The 20,140-nt window shown below is 35.3% G+C and overlaps 1 protein-coding gene across 1 annotated transcript in view; it reads right to left on the reverse strand.

Annotated features, from left to right (window-relative positions):
* Positions 1 to 16,030, reverse strand: part of LOC117314701 (ATP-dependent zinc metalloprotease YME1L-like) — a 30,068-nt gene extending 14,038 nt beyond the window's left edge. Inside the window, exons 1-13 of the mRNA XM_033868792.1 lie at positions 15,921 to 16,030; positions 13,878 to 14,057; positions 12,404 to 12,554; positions 11,766 to 11,849; positions 10,990 to 11,063; positions 8,224 to 8,332; positions 7,883 to 7,968; positions 5,495 to 5,585; positions 4,974 to 5,033; positions 4,561 to 4,653; positions 2,406 to 2,538; positions 2,069 to 2,131; positions 1,337 to 1,455 (exon numbers count right to left, since the gene is read on the reverse strand). Of these exons, the coding sequence (XP_033724683.1) occupies positions 1,337 to 1,455; positions 2,069 to 2,131; positions 2,406 to 2,538; positions 4,561 to 4,653; positions 4,974 to 5,033; positions 5,495 to 5,585; positions 7,883 to 7,968; positions 8,224 to 8,332; positions 10,990 to 11,063; positions 11,766 to 11,849; positions 12,404 to 12,554; positions 13,878 to 14,057; positions 15,921 to 15,950 (1,273 nt within the window). The 5' untranslated portion in view covers positions 15,951 to 16,030. The remainder of the gene's footprint in view (positions 1 to 1,336; positions 1,456 to 2,068; positions 2,132 to 2,405; positions 2,539 to 4,560; positions 4,654 to 4,973; positions 5,034 to 5,494; positions 5,586 to 7,882; positions 7,969 to 8,223; positions 8,333 to 10,989; positions 11,064 to 11,765; positions 11,850 to 12,403; positions 12,555 to 13,877; positions 14,058 to 15,920) is intronic.
* Between the last annotated feature and the right edge of the window lie 4,110 nt (positions 16,031 to 20,140).

Below are 20,140 nucleotides of genomic sequence, written 5' to 3' on the forward strand. Positions count from 1 at the left end.
CAAATTTACCCCTTTTGGCGCCGCCCCTTAGGCCCCTTGGGGGTCAGTCCTGTCATTTGTACAATTTTGAATCCCTACTCTAGGGGGTTGCTACCAGGCAAATATGAGTGATATCCATTGCTTAGTTTCAGAGAAGAAGTTGTTTATATCAATTTAGCCGAATTGACCCCTTTTGGTCCCGCCCCACAGCCCCCAGGGAGGTAGACCCCACCATTTGTACAATTTTGAATCCCTACCCCAAAGGGATTCTCACAGTCAAAATTGAGCAATATATATTGCTTAGTTTCAGATGAGAAGTTGTTCATATCAATTAAGCCAAATTGACCCCTCTTGGCCCCGCCCCTCAGGCCCCCCGGGGGTCAGCCACACCATTTGTACAATTTTGAATCCCCACCCCAAAGTTATGCTACCAGGCAAATATGAGCGATATCCATTGCTCGGTTTCAGAGAAGAAGTCGGTATCATCAATATAGCTATATTGACCCATTTTGGCCCCGCCCCTCAGGCCCCTAGGGGGTCAGTCCCATCATTTGTACAATTTTGAATCCCCACCCCAAAGTGATGCTACCAGGCAAATATGAGTGATATCCATTTCTCGGTTCCAGAGAAGAAGTCATTAATATCAATATAGCTATATTGACCCATTTTTGCCTCACCCCTCAGGCCCCTAGGGGGTCAGCACCACCATTTGTACAATTTTGAATCCCCACCCCATAGTGATGCTTCCAGACAAATAGGAGCAATATCCTTTGCTCGGTTTCAGAGAAGAAGTCGTTTATATCAATATAGCTAAATTGACCCCTTTTGGCCCCGCCCCTCAGGCCCCTGGGGGTCAGCACCACCATTTGTACAATTTTGAATCCCCACCCCATAGTGATACTTCCAGACAAATAGGAGCAATATCCTTTGCTCGGTTTCAGAAAAGAAGTCGTTTATATCAATATAGCCAAATTGACCCCTTTTGGCCCCGCCCCTCAGGCCCCTGGGGGGTCAGCCCCATCATTTGTACAATTTTTAGTCCCCTACCCATAGGGATGCTTCTGACCAAATTTGGTCAAATTCTGATCAGTGGTTATGAAGAAGAAGTCAATTGTTGACGGACGGACGGACGACGGACGACGGACGCCACGGTATGGCATAAGCTCACCTTGGTCCTTCGGACCAGGTGAGCTAATAAAACAATGACAACTGTGATAGAACAATGATAATTGTGATAGAACAATGACAACTGTGATAGAACAATGACAATTGTGATAGAACAATGATAATTGCGATAGAACAATGACAACTGTGATAGAACAATGACAACTGTGATAAAACAACTAGTATGCCTTACCTGAGTGAAGGGTAATGTTTGGCTTATTAAGGAAGTAATCAAACAACTCAACCCTCTCCCTCAAAGGAGGTACGCGAACTTTGATCTCCACATCAAAACGACCAGCACGTATAATGGCACTGAAACAGAAAAGACAATTCTCTACAATCATTGTTAAATCATTAATTATTTACGTCACATACACTAAAGTCTTGCTGCTGACACATCTTATGATACCTAAAGGTCCAGCTAATGTGGTCACTTCAAGTAATAGTACCATAAAGAAGAGGCACAATAGGCCTGCTTCCTGTATCTAGTGTTCCATGCTCCTTGTAAAAACCATTTCACATAGGGTCAAACTAAACAAATCTAGATTGCTAGCTCACTTCAGTTTCTATACAACTGATGGATTCTTGTAAGAATTTGAATTTTTTTCAATCAAAAGAGGTTTTTAAAGTTTTAAAAGTGCTTATCACAAGCTTCCAATCCTTCTCAAAATGTGCAGGTAGCCATTCACCTTCAAAACTCTACCTGCAAAACTACCCACTAGGGAAACTATCGTAAAATCTGAAGGAAGATATAGGGAAAGTAGTAACAATCACAACCTTCAAATCCAATACAACACACTATCTGTTAGCAACAGCATTTGTTCTTTCATTCAGTGTCAAAATTTAATTTGTATAGCTAATGAAGAAGACCTTCTGCACTAATGTCATACTATGATAAAGGGAGGTAACTCATTTTTTTACTTACCTGTCCAAATGATGACTTCTGTTGGTAGCTCCAATCACAATTATTCCACTATTGGTCTGAAACCTGTATTTAAAATCAAGTATAATTATTAGTGGTAGATCTCATCATAGAAAGGCATATAATGACAGGTGGTTTGTCTGTTTACTGGGTTTGACACACTTTAGGAGGCAAAGTGTCCTTGTAGAAGCTGGTAGGTAATTAACATAGCTTGTTGCACACTATCCAGAGCAAATGGGGTGTTGTCTAAGGACACAGCCATGAGAGGATGGGGACTATAATACCTAACACATGTTAAACACTGGTTAATCATTGTTCTATCGTATCTCAGGTCTCTTACCCATCCATTTCGGCCAGCAGCTGATTAATGGTCTGGTTAGCATAGGGATGCATTCCTGAATTGGCCCGTTTACTACCGACACTGTCAAGTTCATCAATGAAGATTACACAGGGGGCAACACTCTTGGCAGCTTCTACAAATGATAGTTATATCGTATGAAGGACGTTTATATAGTTATATCGTATGAAGGACGTTTATATAAATTAATATAATCTAACTCTTAGCAGCTTCTACAAATGATAGTTATATCGTATGAAGGACGTTTATATAGATTAATACAATCTAACTCTTAGCAGCTTCTACAAATGATAGTTATATCGTATGAAGGACGTTTATATAAATTGATATAATCTAACTCTTAGCAGCTTCTACAAATGATAGTTATATCGTATGAAGGACGTTTTTATAGATTAATATAATCTAACTCTTGGCAGCTAGTTATATCGTATGAAGGACGTTTATATAGTTATATCGTATGAAGGACGTTTATATAGTTATATCGTATGAAGGACGTTTATATAGATCACTATAATCTAACTCTTAGCAGCTTCTACAAATGATAGTTATATCGTATGAAGGACGTTTATATAGTTATATCGTATGAAGGACGTTTATATAGATTAATACAATCTAACTCTTGGCAGCTTCTACAAATGATAGTTATATCGTATGAAGGACGTTTATATAGATTAATACAATCTAACTCTTGGCAGCTTCTACAAATGATAGTTATATCGTATGAAGGACGTTTATATAAATTAATATAATCTAACTCTTAGCAGCTTCTACAAATGATAGTTATATCGTATGAAGGACGTTTATATAAATTAATATAATCTAACTCTTGGCAGCTTCTACAAATGATAGTTATATCGTATGAAGGACGTTTATATAAATTAATATAATCTAACTCTTGGCAGCTTCTACAAAGGATAGTTATATCGTATGAAGGACGTTTATATAAATTAATACAATCTAACTCTTAGCAGCTTCTACAAATGATAGTTATATCGTATGAAGGGCGTTTATATAAATTAATATAATCTAACTCTTAGCAGCTTCTACAAATGATAGTTATATCGTATGAAGGGCGTTTATATAGATTAATACAATCTAACTCTTGGCAGCTTCTACAAATTATAGTTATATCGTATGAAGGACGTTTATATAGATTAATACAATCTAACTCTTGGCAGCTTCTACAAATGATAGTTATATCGTATGAAGGGCGTTTATATAGATTAATACAATCTAACTCTTGGCAGCTTCTACAAATGATAGTTATATTGTATGAAGGACATTTATATAGATTAATATAATCTAACTCTTGGCAGCTTCTACAAATGATAGTTATATCGTATGAAGGGCGTTTATATAGATTAATACAATCTAACTCTTGGCAGCTTCTACAAATTATAGTTATATCGTATGAAGGACGTTTATATAGATTAATACAATCTAACTCTTGGCAGCTTCTACAAATGATAGTTATATCGTATGAAGGGCGTTTATATAGATTAATACAATCTAACTCTTGGCAGCTTCTACAAATGATAGTTATATTGTATGAAGGACATTTATATAGATTAATATAATCTAACTCTTGGCAGCTTCTACAAATGATAGTTATATCGTATGAAGGACGTTTATATAGATTAATATAATCTAACTCTTGGCAGCTTCTACAAATGATAGTTATATTGTATGAAGGGCGTTTATATAGATTAATACAATCTAACTCTTGGCAGCTTCTACAAATGATAGTTATATCGTATGAAGGACGTTTTTTATAGATTAATACAATCTAAACAAAATTGTCAACAATTTCCTTGTGTACAACAAGTCAGTGTGCCTCATAAAAACTAGAGGTGTCCATAAAACAGAAGTCTCTAGTCAAACAAGTGACTTCACAGTGATGTTGAGACCTGGTTCTGTTGTGTAAGAAAAATAAACATCTCTACTGCAATGTCCTAACTTTATATTTTCTATGTTCCAAGTGGTAAAATCATTCAGTGTACATTGTGTCTAAAAGCATGACTAGAATGTTCTAATTGGAAGGGATGCATGGCTGATGAGCATGTTACGAGTAGTATAATCATTGAACAGTTGTGGGTACATTAACACATTTAGTGAAATTTAAGATGAGTTTACATACTAAACAGAGTGCGGACTTTCTTTGCTCCTGTGCCAACGAACATTTCATCAAATTCTGAACCAGTCACTTGGAAGAATGGTACATTAGCCTCACCTGTTAAGTAAAATTAAATTGACATACAGTCACTTCACAAGATTTAAGATGGCAGTGAAGTATATTTTTAGTCAATCTAAATATGTTACATGTCCTTTTGAGTTCTTATGATCAACTCAAATTTATTGGTTTTTACTCCCAACAAAAATTGAATCAACATGTTCCAAATAATGCAACAGAAGTCATTATTTAATTAACTTATTTCAATGCCTTAAACCTTAAACCTTACATCTCTGGTTTTCTATTCTTAAAGTCTCACCATACCAATGAACAACATTTCCGGACAATAGGTATCAAGAGATACTGGACTGGTAACTTACCCGCGACAGCTCTGGCCAAAAGAGTCTTACCGACCCCAGGTGGTCCAGACAGCAGTACACCTGACAAAACAAGTACAAAATGATACTCTAAATAAGTATAAATCATTAATGTATATATCAAACCAAATAATACAGAAATAAATAACCCATTAAGTCTGTATCCGCCATCGCTCACAACAAATGCTTCCATTTGTTATCCGACAAGAAATCATTTGGACAAATTCTAATTAATATCATATACATGTACATATTATGATATTGTAAGATTCCTGATTAACAGTTTCATAGGCACTTGGTCAGCTTGATTTAATCTGTTTTGTAAGAACATCTGTAAATTCAAAGTAATATCATCAATTAGGAAAACCATTTATTTGAGACATAATGTTCTATATATATCTCATACAAATTAATGGTAGCACATGTACAATTGCAAGTGACCTTCAAAAATTGTGATACACAGATGCTGCAACAGCCAAATATTTGTCATGCTCACATATTGTAAGAAACCAAACATCACTAACCTTTTGGAAGCTTTGCACCAACTGAAGTGAAACGCAGTGGGTTCTTCAGAAAGTTGACGATATCAATCAGTTCTTGTTTTGCTTCGTAACACTAAAACAAACATACAACATTGTGTACCATTAACACTAAAAACATTTATATAATCAAATTTCAGTTTTTAATATCTGCTATTACTATGCATGTTCTCTGTTTTAAACTAGAACACTGACACGTCAGAAAGGGCCCCGCTATGTGTCTGACCCTTCAGGGTAAATGTAATAATTATTGTCAGTGTTTTTCCTGCCTATATAACTGGGTGCGCCAAACGACCCCATTCTCAATGCGTTTTAGCCTGATTTTTTCCCAAAATCAACTCGAAAATTCCAAATAACATTTGTATGACGACTTTTCACAATCAATGAAAAAATTCCCAGTTTCGTTTTTAGGAATACACTGTGCACTGTAAAAATACCCAGGAAAAACACTGATTGTAATATACTGACATGAAACTATTAGATATATGTTTTTGATTAACCTTTGCTATTGTTTCATTAATGTTAGCATTAATAGGGCCACTGACAATACTGCTTATTATTATTGTATGGAAAAGCTAGCTAAAAGAATTCTACAAGCATTACACTTTTCAAATTTGTTTCAAATCTAATATCAAGGAGCACACAAACTGATATAAACTCAATGCAGTTATTCTAATAAGGTAAACTTGAGAGGGTTTTCTGAAAAACAAAACATACCAAATGTGAAGAAAAGGGGAGAAAAAAAGGATTTTTTTTAAATATTTTAATAATGTCCTTTTTTTGTCATTTGAGGTATAAGAAATCCAAACCAGTACTTTTTTCACCTTTTTTTGTTTTAAAACTTTTTATATTTAGACCCAATCAACTTCAAAATTTGGTCGCTTGACACCAACTTACCTTCATAATGTCATAACAAAATCTTTAATACCATTTAAAAAATGTCAAACCGACCTTAACATATGACCCATTGACTTTGAACTTTGGTCAGTTGATGTCTTGTTTGATTGTGACCAACTTTGCATAAGTCATCAATTATGCTAATGGAAGACTGTAATAGTACTGTATATGTATGTGTGTATTGTGGTTTTATGTCAATATGTAAAATGTTACATCATCGAAAATCGGCTTCCCTCAATACCTGTATGTACCAATTTTCGCCGCAATCAGAAGCCTCTGTTTCATTCCCATGACAACACAGGTTTTGGAAAGGTGAACCATTGTTCCCTCAAAACCCCTATATACCAATTCTCTCACCAAAATCGAACAATAACTAAATTTCAACCAATCAGAAACCTCCATTTGTTACCATGGTAACAGACGGTTTCATAAGTGGTACCATTGTTTGGCTTCCCTAAATACCACTATGTACCAATTTTCACCGAAATCGAACAATATCAATATTTCAACCAATCAGAAACCTCCATTTGTTACCATGGCAACAGACGATTTTGTAAGTGGTACCATTGTGTTTGGCTTCCCTAAATACCACTATGTACCAATTTTCACCGAAATCCTCCAACTCTTGTCAATAATTTGGCGCAAAAGAAAAAAATGGACAGACGGACAGACAGACAACCTGATTACTATAGGGCACCGCATCTTTGATGCGGGGCCCTAATAAACAATTCTGCAATCTGCTATAACTAATGTTTCAAATTTATATAAAAGCATATCAAAAACAAGATCATTCATTGATAAGAAAATGTCAAAATTGTTTTGACTGCTAAAATCCAAAAGGGTAGATTACCTGGCATTTTGAAGCCGACCCAGGATGACCTTGACTGTTGACCTTAGAACTTGTGACCTTGAACTATGAGTTTGATCATTCTGTCAGTTAACTCTTGGTTTATTTCTTGACAACTTTGCATAATCGAATAGTGAACAGTTAAAAACAACAAAGATCCAGTATTTTCATGTTAATGTTAAAATCCAATATGGCCGCCTAACAGCCATTTTGAATTCGATTTGCATGAAATACTACACATCTGATCTAGGATGCATGAGGAATCATCAGTTCCAATTTGATACAAATCCTTCATCTCCTTCAATCATTTTTGTGCAGAAGAAAAAAAACGGACAGACGGACGGCCGGACGGACGGACGGACAACCTGATTACTATAGGGCACCCGCATCTCTCGATGCGGGGCCCTAATAAAGGTCTTCAGTAAAAATGCAACTCATGAGTAAGACTGTCAAAACAACTTTTAGATATTTAAAAAAAAAACCTGAAAATCCATGAAATTTATGTAGAAATACCATGAAAACCCCCGTAGTGCTTCCTGGACGTGCTACCTACCCCTTGTACGTCATCAAAGCATTGGACGTGCTACCTACCCCTTGTACGTCATCAAAGCATTGGACGTGCTACCTACCCCTTGTACGTCATCAAAGCATGTGTTCGTCTTGACTGGCTTAACATCAAAATCAACCAACATTAATCCACGGCCTGAGAAGTAACCTATGGAAATGGGGAAAAGGCTATTATGATGTGGTATATATAGTATTCTTCTATTAATGTGGTGTATATAGTATCCTGTCACACAAGTAACTATGAACTTTTCATCTACTTGTACTAAATAAATTGAGAATGGCTTATGCTGTTTACAAGACAAACCACAGTGGACAGTGGGTGAGACTGACCACAGAGAAGAAGTTATCTTAATAACCCACCATCTAAATATACACAATTGTTGAGTTGGAGTGAATTACTTACGTATGGCAAGATAGATCAATACTCCGGCTAGAACATAACGGCCAAATTTATCAAAATACTGCATAGGCTTCTTAGCAGTATTCTTGGTCTGGTCTTCAGCATCCTGACTCTGAAAACGATTTCAGGTACTATTAAAACACGTGTATGCCACTGATGATACTGCTCAGGGTAAAAATATTCAAGGCTTACAGACAACTTTCACAACATAAAACGTTAAGTAAGCAAAGGCCCAGAAGGCCCGCATAACTTAATCCTGGCAAAATACTTTCATTTAAGTTATATTACAATTATTTTTCTAACTTTTTTAATGCCTCTCCAAACTACGGTTCAAATTAAATATTGACCAAATCCTTCATTAATTCTTCAATGGAAAGAAGGATTTTCTCAGTTGTTCAGAACTAGTAGCGTTTTAATGGAAATGTTAACGGACGATGAACAACAGATGCTGTGCCATGGCATAGGGTACTAGGTACAACAACAATGAGAAGATCTAAGAAGAGGCCTCTAGATTTGTTTCCTGTTCATTATAGATACATTTGGGGCCATGTCACTATCTGTATAAGTCTAGTGTTCCTAGCTATATATATAGTACATCCTTAAATCAACATAGCTGTTGATACAATGTTAAACAATACAAAACCAAACCAATTCTAGTACATTAGCTTATGTCAAGTTATGAGATCCCCACAAACTTTCATGCTACTCAATTAGGGCATTCACTATTAAGTTGGTATCTATAGCAAGAGAACCCTCCATTTTATCATGATATATTAGCCCAAGGGTACAGTGAACATGTATATAATGAGAGTGAATCAACTGGATATAGTAGATTGATATCCCATGAAGGGGAATAACGTATCCCTCCATTGTTTTGTTCAAGGTTCAATGTCATTGTTTTGTTCAAGGTTCAATGTCATTGGTTTGTTTATGGTTCAATGTCATTGTTTTGTTCAAGGTTCAATGTCATTGTTTTGTTTATGATTCAATGTCATTGGTTTGTTTAACATTCAATGTCATTGGTTTGTTTATGGTTCAATGTCATTGTTATGTTTATGGTTCAATGTCATTGTTTTGTTCAAGGTTCAATGTCATTGTTTTGTTCAAGTTCAATGTCATTGTTTTGTTCAAGGTTCAATGTCATCGTTTTGTTTATGATTCAATGATTATTTTGTTAATGGTTCGAATTCAATGTCATTATTTTGTTTACGGTTCAATGATTATTTTGTTAATGGTTCAATGTCATTGTTTTGTTTATGGTTCAATGATTATTTTGTTAATGGTTCAATGTCATTGTTTTCAAGGTTCAATGTCATTGTTTTGTTTATGGTTCAATGTCATTGTTATGTTTATGGTTCAATGTCATTGTTTTGTTCAAGGTTCAATGTCATTGTTTTGTTTATGGTTCAATGTCATTGTTTTGTTTATGGTTCAATGTCATTGTTTTGTTCAAGGTTCAATGTCATCGTTTTGTTCAAGGTTCAATGTCATTGTTTTGTTTATGGTTCAATGTCATTGTAACACCAATCACCTGAAGTACCTTTACACTCCTACAGACTAGGACAACACTCCTACAGACTAGGACAACACTCCTACAGAGTAGGACAACACTCCTACAGACTAGGACAACACTCCTACAGACTAGGACAACACTCCTACAGAGTAGGACAACACTCCTACAGACTAGGACAACACTCCTACAGAGTAGGACAACACTCCTACAGACTAGGACAACACTCCTACAGACTAGGACAACACTCCTACAGACTAGGACAACACTCCTACAGACTAGGAAAACACTCCTACAGACTAGGACAACACTCCTACAGACTAGGACAACACTCCTACAGACTAGGACAACACTCCTACAGAATAGGACAACACTCCTACAGACTAGGACAACACTCCTACAGAGTAGGACAACACTCCTACAGACTAGGACAACACTCCTACAGAGTAGGACAACACTCCTACAGAGTAGGACAACACTCCTACAGACTAGGACAACACTCCTACAGACTAGGACAACACTCCTACAGAGTAGGACAACACTCCTACAGACTAGGACAACACTCCTACAGAGTAGGACAACACTCCTACAGACTAGGACAACACTCCTACAGAATAGGACAACACTCCTACAGACTAGGACAACACTCCTACAGACTAGGACAACACTCCTACAGACTAGGACAACACTCCTACAGAATAGGACAACACTCCTACAGAGTAGGACAACACTCCTACAGACTAGGACAACACTCCTACAGACTAGGACAACACTCCTACAGAGTAGGACAACACTCCTACAGACTAGGACAACACTCCTACAGACTAGGACAACACTCCTACAGAGTAGGACAAAGATAAAGGCTTTCACCTCCTTGGGAAAGATATAAGGTGATGAGATCTCAACAAGAGGGGGATAATATGTTCTCACCTCACTGTCAATGATACTATCTGTTGGGCCTATTACATGTAGACTAATGTGTTATATCTATAATTGGTAATTTGCTGTGACACTATACAATTGTTGTGAATGAGGAATCCCAAGTCTAAACCTTAAGATGAGGAAATCTCACAAGAAAGTGTGGAAACATCTGTCAATGGCGAGAGAAATATTTTCCTTTGACAGAACAAAGGTGAAAATGATACATTCTCAATGTCTACTCCATTAGTTGGATTAAACAAAATGTCATCTGTACCGTAATAAGACACTCATCCCAACCTTTAATGTCAACTGTACAATAATTAGACACTCATACCGACCTTGGATTTTGCTTCCTGGTCAGCAGCCTCTTGTCTTCTCTTTTTGGATTCAAATCCTCTTCTCTGTTCAAACACTGTCACCAACAAAGAATATCAAAGTTAATCTTGGTAACAAGGCACCCAACATCAGCCTGTTATTTACTTAATCATACTGGCATATGTACATTTTGTGAGTTAAAACAAAGTTACTTGTGTTATAAAATGACAACTGAGTTCTTTTCGCTTTTTTTTCAAGTTACAACACTTACTGATAATGTTCCTGGTCAAGTTACAACACTTACTGATATTGTTCCTGGTCAAGTTACAACACTTACTGATACTGTTCCTGGTCAAGTTACAACACTTACTGATACTGTTCCTGGTCAAGTTACAACACTTACTGATACTGTTCCTGGTCAAGTTACAACACTTACTGATACCGTTCCTGGTCAAGTTACAACACTTACTGATACCGTTCCTGGTCAAGTTACAACACTTACTGATACTGTTCCTGGTCAAGTTACAACACTTACTGATACCGTTCCTGGTCAAGTTACAACACTTACTGATAATGTTCCTGGTCAAGTTACAACACTTACTGATAATGTTCCTGGTCAAGTTACAACACTTACTGATACTGTTCCTGGTCAAGTTACAACACTTACTGATACTGTTCCTGGTCAAGTTACAACACTTACTGATACTGTTCCTGGTCAAGTTACAACACTTACTGATAATGTTCCTGGTCAAGTTACAACACTTACTGATACTGTTCCTGGTCAAGTTACAACACTTACTGATACTGTTCCTGGCTGAACTAAATAAATGATGAAGATTGATCTGTCCGGGGATTGGAGACCTCAGTCCTGATTCTGGGAATCCTACAGGGATAAAAACAGATTATTGTTCCTTTACTTAGTATTGTTCTCATGATCTGAAAGACAAGATAACACAAAGGAAAACGAGAGATTATGCAGCATACTAACAAGAGCTCTTTAGGACCATCACATACCACATGTAGTACCAATATACATGTATACTTCTGACCAGATCATAAATTAACAGTGTGGCCAACAGCTGTAAGCTGCTCAATAGATGAAGTGCAACATTAATATCGAACAGCTAACTTGGCTACTTATTGAATTCAGTATTGATAGGTAAAACTTAGGGATAAGTGGTATCTCATAAAGGATTAATGCTGTTGGTTTATTAAACATAGCAGCCTCCATTTGCTCATGTTCAAATCCATCTAATTATTAAAATCAAAATCAAACTAAATTCCTTATTTTACAGTATATTTATGTTATTTTACCTGTAAATAGTATTTGCAGTACTGCAAAAAATATTAGAAAAATTTGTCAAGATTGAGTCATACATCAGAAACCTTATTACAAGATCATGTACAAGCAATACACACCATCAAATCACAACTTACCAGTTTTATTTTCAAAAAAAGTAGGTGCAGAAATATTGGAGGTACACAGCGCATGAGAACTTTTTCTCAGTGGATTGTTCTTGCATACATTAAGTTCCGTTTTGTTCACATTTTGTGGAACAATCTGGATAGCTTTTGCTTCCAAACATTCCTGGAATTCAAAAAAAAACAAAATATAATTTTACTTATCATATTCATACATGTATGCATTTTCCTTATCACAAAAGTATGTAAATCTTATTCAATTGTAATGGTGATTATCTACGCAATGATTTCATCTTGATATTTCAAGAATTTATACTGCCAACAGAAGGAACAACTAAAGATGTGAAAGAACCAACACTCCAATCGTTTTAATTAGTGCTACAAGTGGTAATCTTCGAGGATGGATACCTAAATGGTATTCAATAGAAATCCTTACACATGGTTAACATAATGTGTAGAAATAATATCATAAACAAGGAGCCGCAAAGCTTGGCAGTTGGTATGAAAACCCAAATACATGTATATATCAAGCTCAAAGTAACAGTTATTAAGGAAACAGTAATTTGGTATTTTTGATTAAGTGTTCATGGTGACAGAAAAAATACCGAAAATGGAAGGTCCACAATAGCAAAAGGCACAACTAGTCTGATATATTCAGAAAGTTTCAAGCAGCTGCATTGAACAGTTTTGGAGTTATATTTTTATAGCCCAGAAACAAAAGGAAACTGAAATTTGGTATTTTTGATTAAGTTTCCATGGCGACAGAAAAAATACTGAAAATGGAAGGTCCGCAATAGCAAAAGGCACAACTAGGGCACTAGTCTGATATATAGAGAAATTTTCATGGAGCTGCGTTGAACAGTTTTCGAGTTATAGCCCGGAAACAGTAATTTGGTATTTCTGACTAAGTTTTCATGGTGACAGAAAAATACCGAAAAAGGAAGGTCCGCAATAGCAAAAGGCACAACTAGGGCACAAGTCTGATATATACAGAAAGTTTCAAGGAGCTGCGGCGAACGGTTTTATTATTATGGAGTTATAGACCGGAAACAAAAGGAAACAGTAATTTGGTATTTTTTATTAAGTTTCCATGGTGACAGAAAAAAAAACGAAAATGGAAGGTCCGCAATAGCAAAAGGCACAACTAGGGCACTAGTCTGATATATACAGAAATAATTTTCAAGGAGCTGCGTCGAACGGTTTTTGAGTTATAGCCCGGAAACAGTAATTTGGTATTTTTGACTAAGTTTCCATGGTGACAGAAAAAATACCGAAAATGGAAGGTCCGCAATAGCAAAAGGCACAACTAGGGCACTAGTCTGATATATACAGAAAGTTTCAAGGAGCTGCGTTGAACAGTTATGGAGTTATAGCCCGGAAAAGAATCACGTACGGACACACGGACGGACGGAGCCCAATTTAATATCCCCCCCAAATGCGTTTCGCGGGGATAAAAAACAGTCTGGTAATTAGCGAGATATGATTTTACATTGCAGATGGCGATGAGCTCCTCCATGGTTTGTGCTTTATGTCTTGATGCATGTCTGTGGTAGCGAGGAGGCCTGTCCTTCCTGTTGGGTATGTGAGAAGATGTACTGAGAGTCTTGGAGAAATTGCTGTTTCTCGCATGGTTCAGTAATGCTGGAATCTGGGCAAGTGCTGCAGCAACCTATCAAACAAAAACTAATACTTAGACCAACATATCACTGCATCATAAAATAAATTTAAAGCTGTAAATAAATTCAAAGTCAAGACTTCTTCAATAGTGTGATAAATATCTACAAGTTGTATCATTAACAAGGCATCTAAAGCAACATCTCCTTTGCTATTCATGTGACATTAAGGATGATATATTGTTATATAGTTCCAAGTAAATGTATTAGGAGTCAGTGCATTCCGATAATTAATGAAATCACTAAATTTGGGACAATAAAATTTATTTATAGTAACAGTGACCTCAATTTTGACCCCAGAATGTTGAAACCCAAATTTCAATATCGATTTCAACAAACATCATAATATAAAACATGACAGTTGTGAGTAACTGTATTTAGTTTCAGGACAATTGGATTATCAGTGAAGTTGGTATATTGAGGATGTTGAAAATCTATTGTTAGTAACAGTAACCGTGTTTTTTCTTTACCCTAGTTGGTTGAAATGCACATTTATACAAGAGATGATGGATGTAAAAAGTACATACGAAGCATCAAACACTTGGATCATTAATGAAGTTGGTAAAGTGAGGATGTTGACAATCTTTTTGTAGTAACAGTGACTCCATGACTCCAGTCAAAAATATATAAGGCCTCATGTCAGATCTCAAAAAAATGCTACAGCAACTGTCTGTCTTTGATTTAAAGAAACTAAACTTGCTCTCTTAAGAATAGAAACACACTGACTAAAATAATAGAACATAATTTGTAGAAATGCAGTAGTGCAGCACTTGACAAATTCACACCATTATGCATATTTACTTTAAACACACCAATAAGCCTTGATTGCATATTTCCAAAAGCCCTCAGAAGTTTAGGTATCATTTCCATAGAATTCCGAAATAAACTACTTACATTATGAAAGTTTCATTGTACACAATGTAATAGTATTGGTTTTTTTTTACTGTTAGAATTAAGAAAAATGTTGTGAATGTTGAATTCAGAATACAAATAAACAACACGAAGACATATTTGTTACTTGTTGTCCTGTCGGATGAGTGTTTTGATACTTTCACTTGTCCGATCGTAACAGCAATTAAGTCTGGTATCGGACAAGCCTTAATGTTGTACCTTGATGTTTTAAGTTAGGAAACAACCAACTCAACTAATTGACAGCCTTTTCAATGTATGGCCATGGCCAGTTGACTGTATTCAAACTGTGGCTGAACTTCAGAAGGATCATTTCAATGCATTAAATATTCTCATAAAGACTGATGTATGAACAGCCTTGATGTTATGTAACTTGCTTGTACAGACTATATGCATTGTCATATTTATATCAGAGGAAACCCTTGCATTACAGATACATGGTAGGTAGTTTTTGAGAATTTGTGATAATATCATATGATTTAGGTCCACTTGATCTACAATCTATACTGTGCAACCCATGAAAGTAATTCATAAACTGTTTCAAATTTCATTTGGTTTTAAAAAAAACTCTCAACTTATAATCCGATTGAAAATCAAAACAAACTGATTGATACAATACTTACATAACCAAATAAATATATTGAAGACATATTCATTTGAAAGGGAAATGAAATACGATTAGGGAATACGGGCAGTAAGATAAAGGACCAGAGGAGTCTGTACCCTTCCCTTGAAAAGCATATTGACTTGTCCCGTTAATCTGTATTATTACAGGTAGCGTATTAGAGTAAGTGACGATTGTTATCAAACAGGAACCTTTTTTGCCAGCAGTCTCGACATCTGGTCATTTCATCAGATGACATTTACACTGATATTCGTTTATCTAATAATAATAGCACACGAACAAAATAGGTAACTTAAATACAAACAAGATACAAATTCTATTTCACCTGTGGTACCGTAGAATTGACGGAAAACATCTCTACTTCGGAGTCTTTTTAATCCTTGTGCATCACCTTACGAAATATATTAGCATGGCTGACCTAAGTCCGATAACTCCTATATGTAATATCGGAATTTCTAGAATCAACGATATTGTAGCAAAGAAAGAATACGAGGTATCCCGAATGTTATTAAGGTTGCAAACCATAATTTCACTACAGTGAAACCAATTAAGACATAGTCTATTAATTTGTTCGCGTTCATATGCCACTGAAGTGTGATAAATAAATACATCAATAAATAGATAATTAAGTAGATAAATAAATAAAATGCAGCAACTAACTTACCGTGTCAATTAAATTATATATCATATCCCACAGACGTCTGCAACTGGTTAGTAATGATAGAAAAATATTATATCAACCCCTACTACTATCAGGAACGTATATATATATTCTATCATTATTAATCAGATACAGGCGCCTGACAGTAACCTGAGGTTTATAACATAAATTACTTACGACCACATTAACATGTATATGGTTTGTGATAACGTTGTGTCTGCCTGAAGACGAAAACATTTAATATAGAATAAAATATAGGTTTAATCCAGACTAGTTATATTATTTTGAGATTTGACTAGAAATACACACAAAAAATATGCTTACATAGGAATATATCGATTTCACCTACGTGAAGCATGGTCAAGATGTTTTCACTATAGCCAACGAGGGAGCTGTTCATGTAGAGAAATGGATATGTTGTAAGTCGACAAACGCCATGCGACATTCAGATTTTGGAAGTTCAGTTCATTTTATTCCGTAGGCCTTTCGGCCCATAGGTGAAAATGACAACATATGATAACATATCAATTAATAAATTATACATGTAAAAAGGAGAGTGACCAACATAATATCATATTATGGTGCAAGTGACATGTAATTTCATAAATTCATTTTACATTTTACATGAAACGATAATTCGAAAAAAAAATATACATGTATCTTTCAAAATGGTTTTACTTAGAAAACATATCATGATTATCAAGATATAGAGGATAATAACCAAGATAATATCTATATCTATATATATAATACATTTGTCTATATGATCAATACAGTTTTCAATTACGCCTTTTTGATGCTAGGTAAAGATATTTACCTAAATTGGACAATTCTCTTACATTATGGACACTTAGAAGATGCGTTTATTTAAAAACAGATGGTCTTTTATGATAATATTGTTTGATAAATCTTAACCTTAAATCATTATAATAAGGGCATATCAAAATGAAATGGAATTCATCCTCTACATCTCTTAAATTACATTTATTACATATTCTGTTTCTACGTATAATACCATGTCTACCGAATTCAATATTCAGTTTGTGACATGACAGCCTGAATTTTGTAATCATATGTTTATATTTATCTTCAATAGGTTTACGTAAATAAAGCTGGACACAGAAATGATCTATCAAATGTTGATATAATAAACCTTTTGGTGAAACAGATATCTTTGCTAGAATGTTTTGGGTGGTAATGTCGATTAATCTGTCTTATTATTTGAAAAGCATAGTTGATCGGAATGAAAGCATCGAACATATAATCAAGCCCTAATATTGCTAATTCAGTCTTGATATTACTTACCCACTCATCGTTTTCTCTCCCACGTTCATCATAACAAGTTTTCACAATTAGGTTTTCTGTTTTCTTCAATTTTAGCTAATACTTAAACACTCTTAGTTTCCTAACAACCAACATAGGAAAACGACCCAATTCACAATATACTAGGTCATTACTTGTAGATTTTCGAACCTTCAGTATTTTCTTACAAAAGTTTTAGTGTACTCTTTCTACATCAGGCGCTTTGTGCTGTCCCCATATTTCGGCTGCATAACATAATATACTACTTACATGTGAATCAAAAACTGAGCAGTACGTTTCTATGTTAAGGCAATGGTTTTTAAAGGCAGATGCTAACGAAAATAATGCCTTCCTACCCTGTTCTGCCAGATGTTTCTGTGTTTTTGTAAATTTTCCATTGTAATTAAAAAGCATACCTAGATATTTGAAGCTATTAACAATTTCTACATCCAGCTCATTATATTTCCACGATTCATTATATCTAATTTTCCCACCGTTTCTAAAGACCATAATTTTCGTTTTTTCGACATTCACCTCCAGGTTCCATTTTTTAGAATAATCATATAAGGAGTTTAACATGCACTGTAGACCTTCTGGACTATCGGCAAATAGGACTGTATCGTCAGCATACATCAATAAAAAGAGATTAAGCATTTGCAGTTCAAAACTAGGACAATTATCACTAATGAAATTCATTTCAAAATCATTTACATATATTGAGTACAGTATTGGTGACAATATTTCTCCTTGTAAGAGCCCGGTTCTGTTAGGGAAGCACTGACTCAGTTGACCATTAAACTTAACGCAACCTTTGACGTTTTCGTATAGTGAAAAAATATCTTTTTTTAAATTTCCCCGAATCCCAACGTTAATCAGTTTACTCCATAATTTCCCCCTATCGATAAAATCAAAAGCTTTCCTATAATCTATAAAACAACCATAAAGTCTTTCTTTATTTCTTAGTCTCTTATTGATTAAAGTTTGTAACACAAAAATGGCATCGATTGTTGAACTTCCCCTTCTGAATCCGAATTGTGCATCTGTCAAAATACTATTTTCTTTCTCCCAATCCATAATCCTGTTATTTAAAATAGTGGTAAACAATTTACCAAAACAACTTACAATAGATATACCACGATAATTGTTAGGCTCATTAACGCTACCTCTCTTGGAAATTGGCACACTGCAAGATTGTGACCAAACTTCCGGGAAAAAACCAGATTAAAAATAGCATTGAATAATCTTTCTGAATATGGTAATAACAACAGTTTTCCTCGAATAAAAATTTCGTTAATTATTAAATCCTCACTGCAGCTCTTATTTGACTTTAAATTGTTAATGGCCTTAATAATTTCTTGGGCTGTAATAAAATGATCAAGACCTTCGTACACTGGTTCTAAATCAACATCAGGTAGGTCTGTACATGCGCCATTATCTACATCCATGAGATTTTTAAAATGTAGATAAAAATCATCTAAATCGAGTGAGGAGATAATTCTGTTTGTTTTGGATTTTTTAAATAGTTTAAAAAATTGCCGTGGATTGCGTTTTTTTTTAAATTCTAGCATATTTCCTTCGTGTCGCTTATACTCCCGCTTAAGCCTATATTCTAATGTTTTATAATTACGTTTTGCAGTTAATAGTCTGAGGTCTGAGGAAGGTAGAGCACTCAGGAAGAATACATAAATCGGGATAACACAGTCTACTATAACAGTACTGGAAGCGTATCTCCTGATCTCTGGAGAGACTCTGGAGACAATTCTTGCGCAAGTCTTATTTCATATAAAACTGAAGGAACGGAACATATGGTTAGGGGACATGGATACAAATGTGTTTAATCTGTTATGTGACATGAGCATTTTGAAAAGGAAGTTGTTGTAAAGTTGAAAAACTTTCAGTAGGTAAATACATGTACAGTACATGTGCAACAGTCACAAAATCGAAACACTAAGTTTAAACAAACTATTCGGAGAAAAATGTTATATTTTACACACCATAGAGGCTGATTAGACAATGTCATATAACATAATCCGTAGTAACCAGCAGACCAGAGCGCATGAGTAATAAAAAAATAATTAAATATAAATGCATGTCTCCGCTAGGGGTCGAACCCCCTCTGCCAGTCCAAATCCAAATGGCTGCCTGTCAGCCTCAAAATGCAACATTCCTGAAAAAATATGAAACGAAAAAATACGTAAGATATTGGCTACATGTATATACTAATTTGCAAGTCAATCAGAGAAGAAGTAAAGAGCTTATATCAGTTTTTCGTGGCAGTGAAGTCAAGCAATAAAATTGCGGTAAAATATTTAAACAAATAGAAATAAAAACTGTATCAACTAAATATTCATGTGATATCAATTAAACCCTATATCTGTAACAGTGAACGTCCTTCCGCACCATGAGAGACTTGAATTCCTTTCCATTTTGTGTCTCTGTGGCTAACTGAGTGGCACTAGAATCTGCATTTTGTGTCGGGGTGCAACTACGATAGCACAGACTACACTACACCAACCACCTTCATAACTTAGCACTTGTATCTGGTAATGAACACCAGCGTTAAAATTGTCCTCGATATGTAC

This window comes from Pecten maximus, chromosome 2 (genome assembly GCF_902652985.1).
Source record: "Pecten maximus chromosome 2, xPecMax1.1, whole genome shotgun sequence".
Classification (NCBI taxonomy): Eukaryota; Metazoa; Mollusca; class Bivalvia; order Pectinida; family Pectinidae; genus Pecten; species Pecten maximus.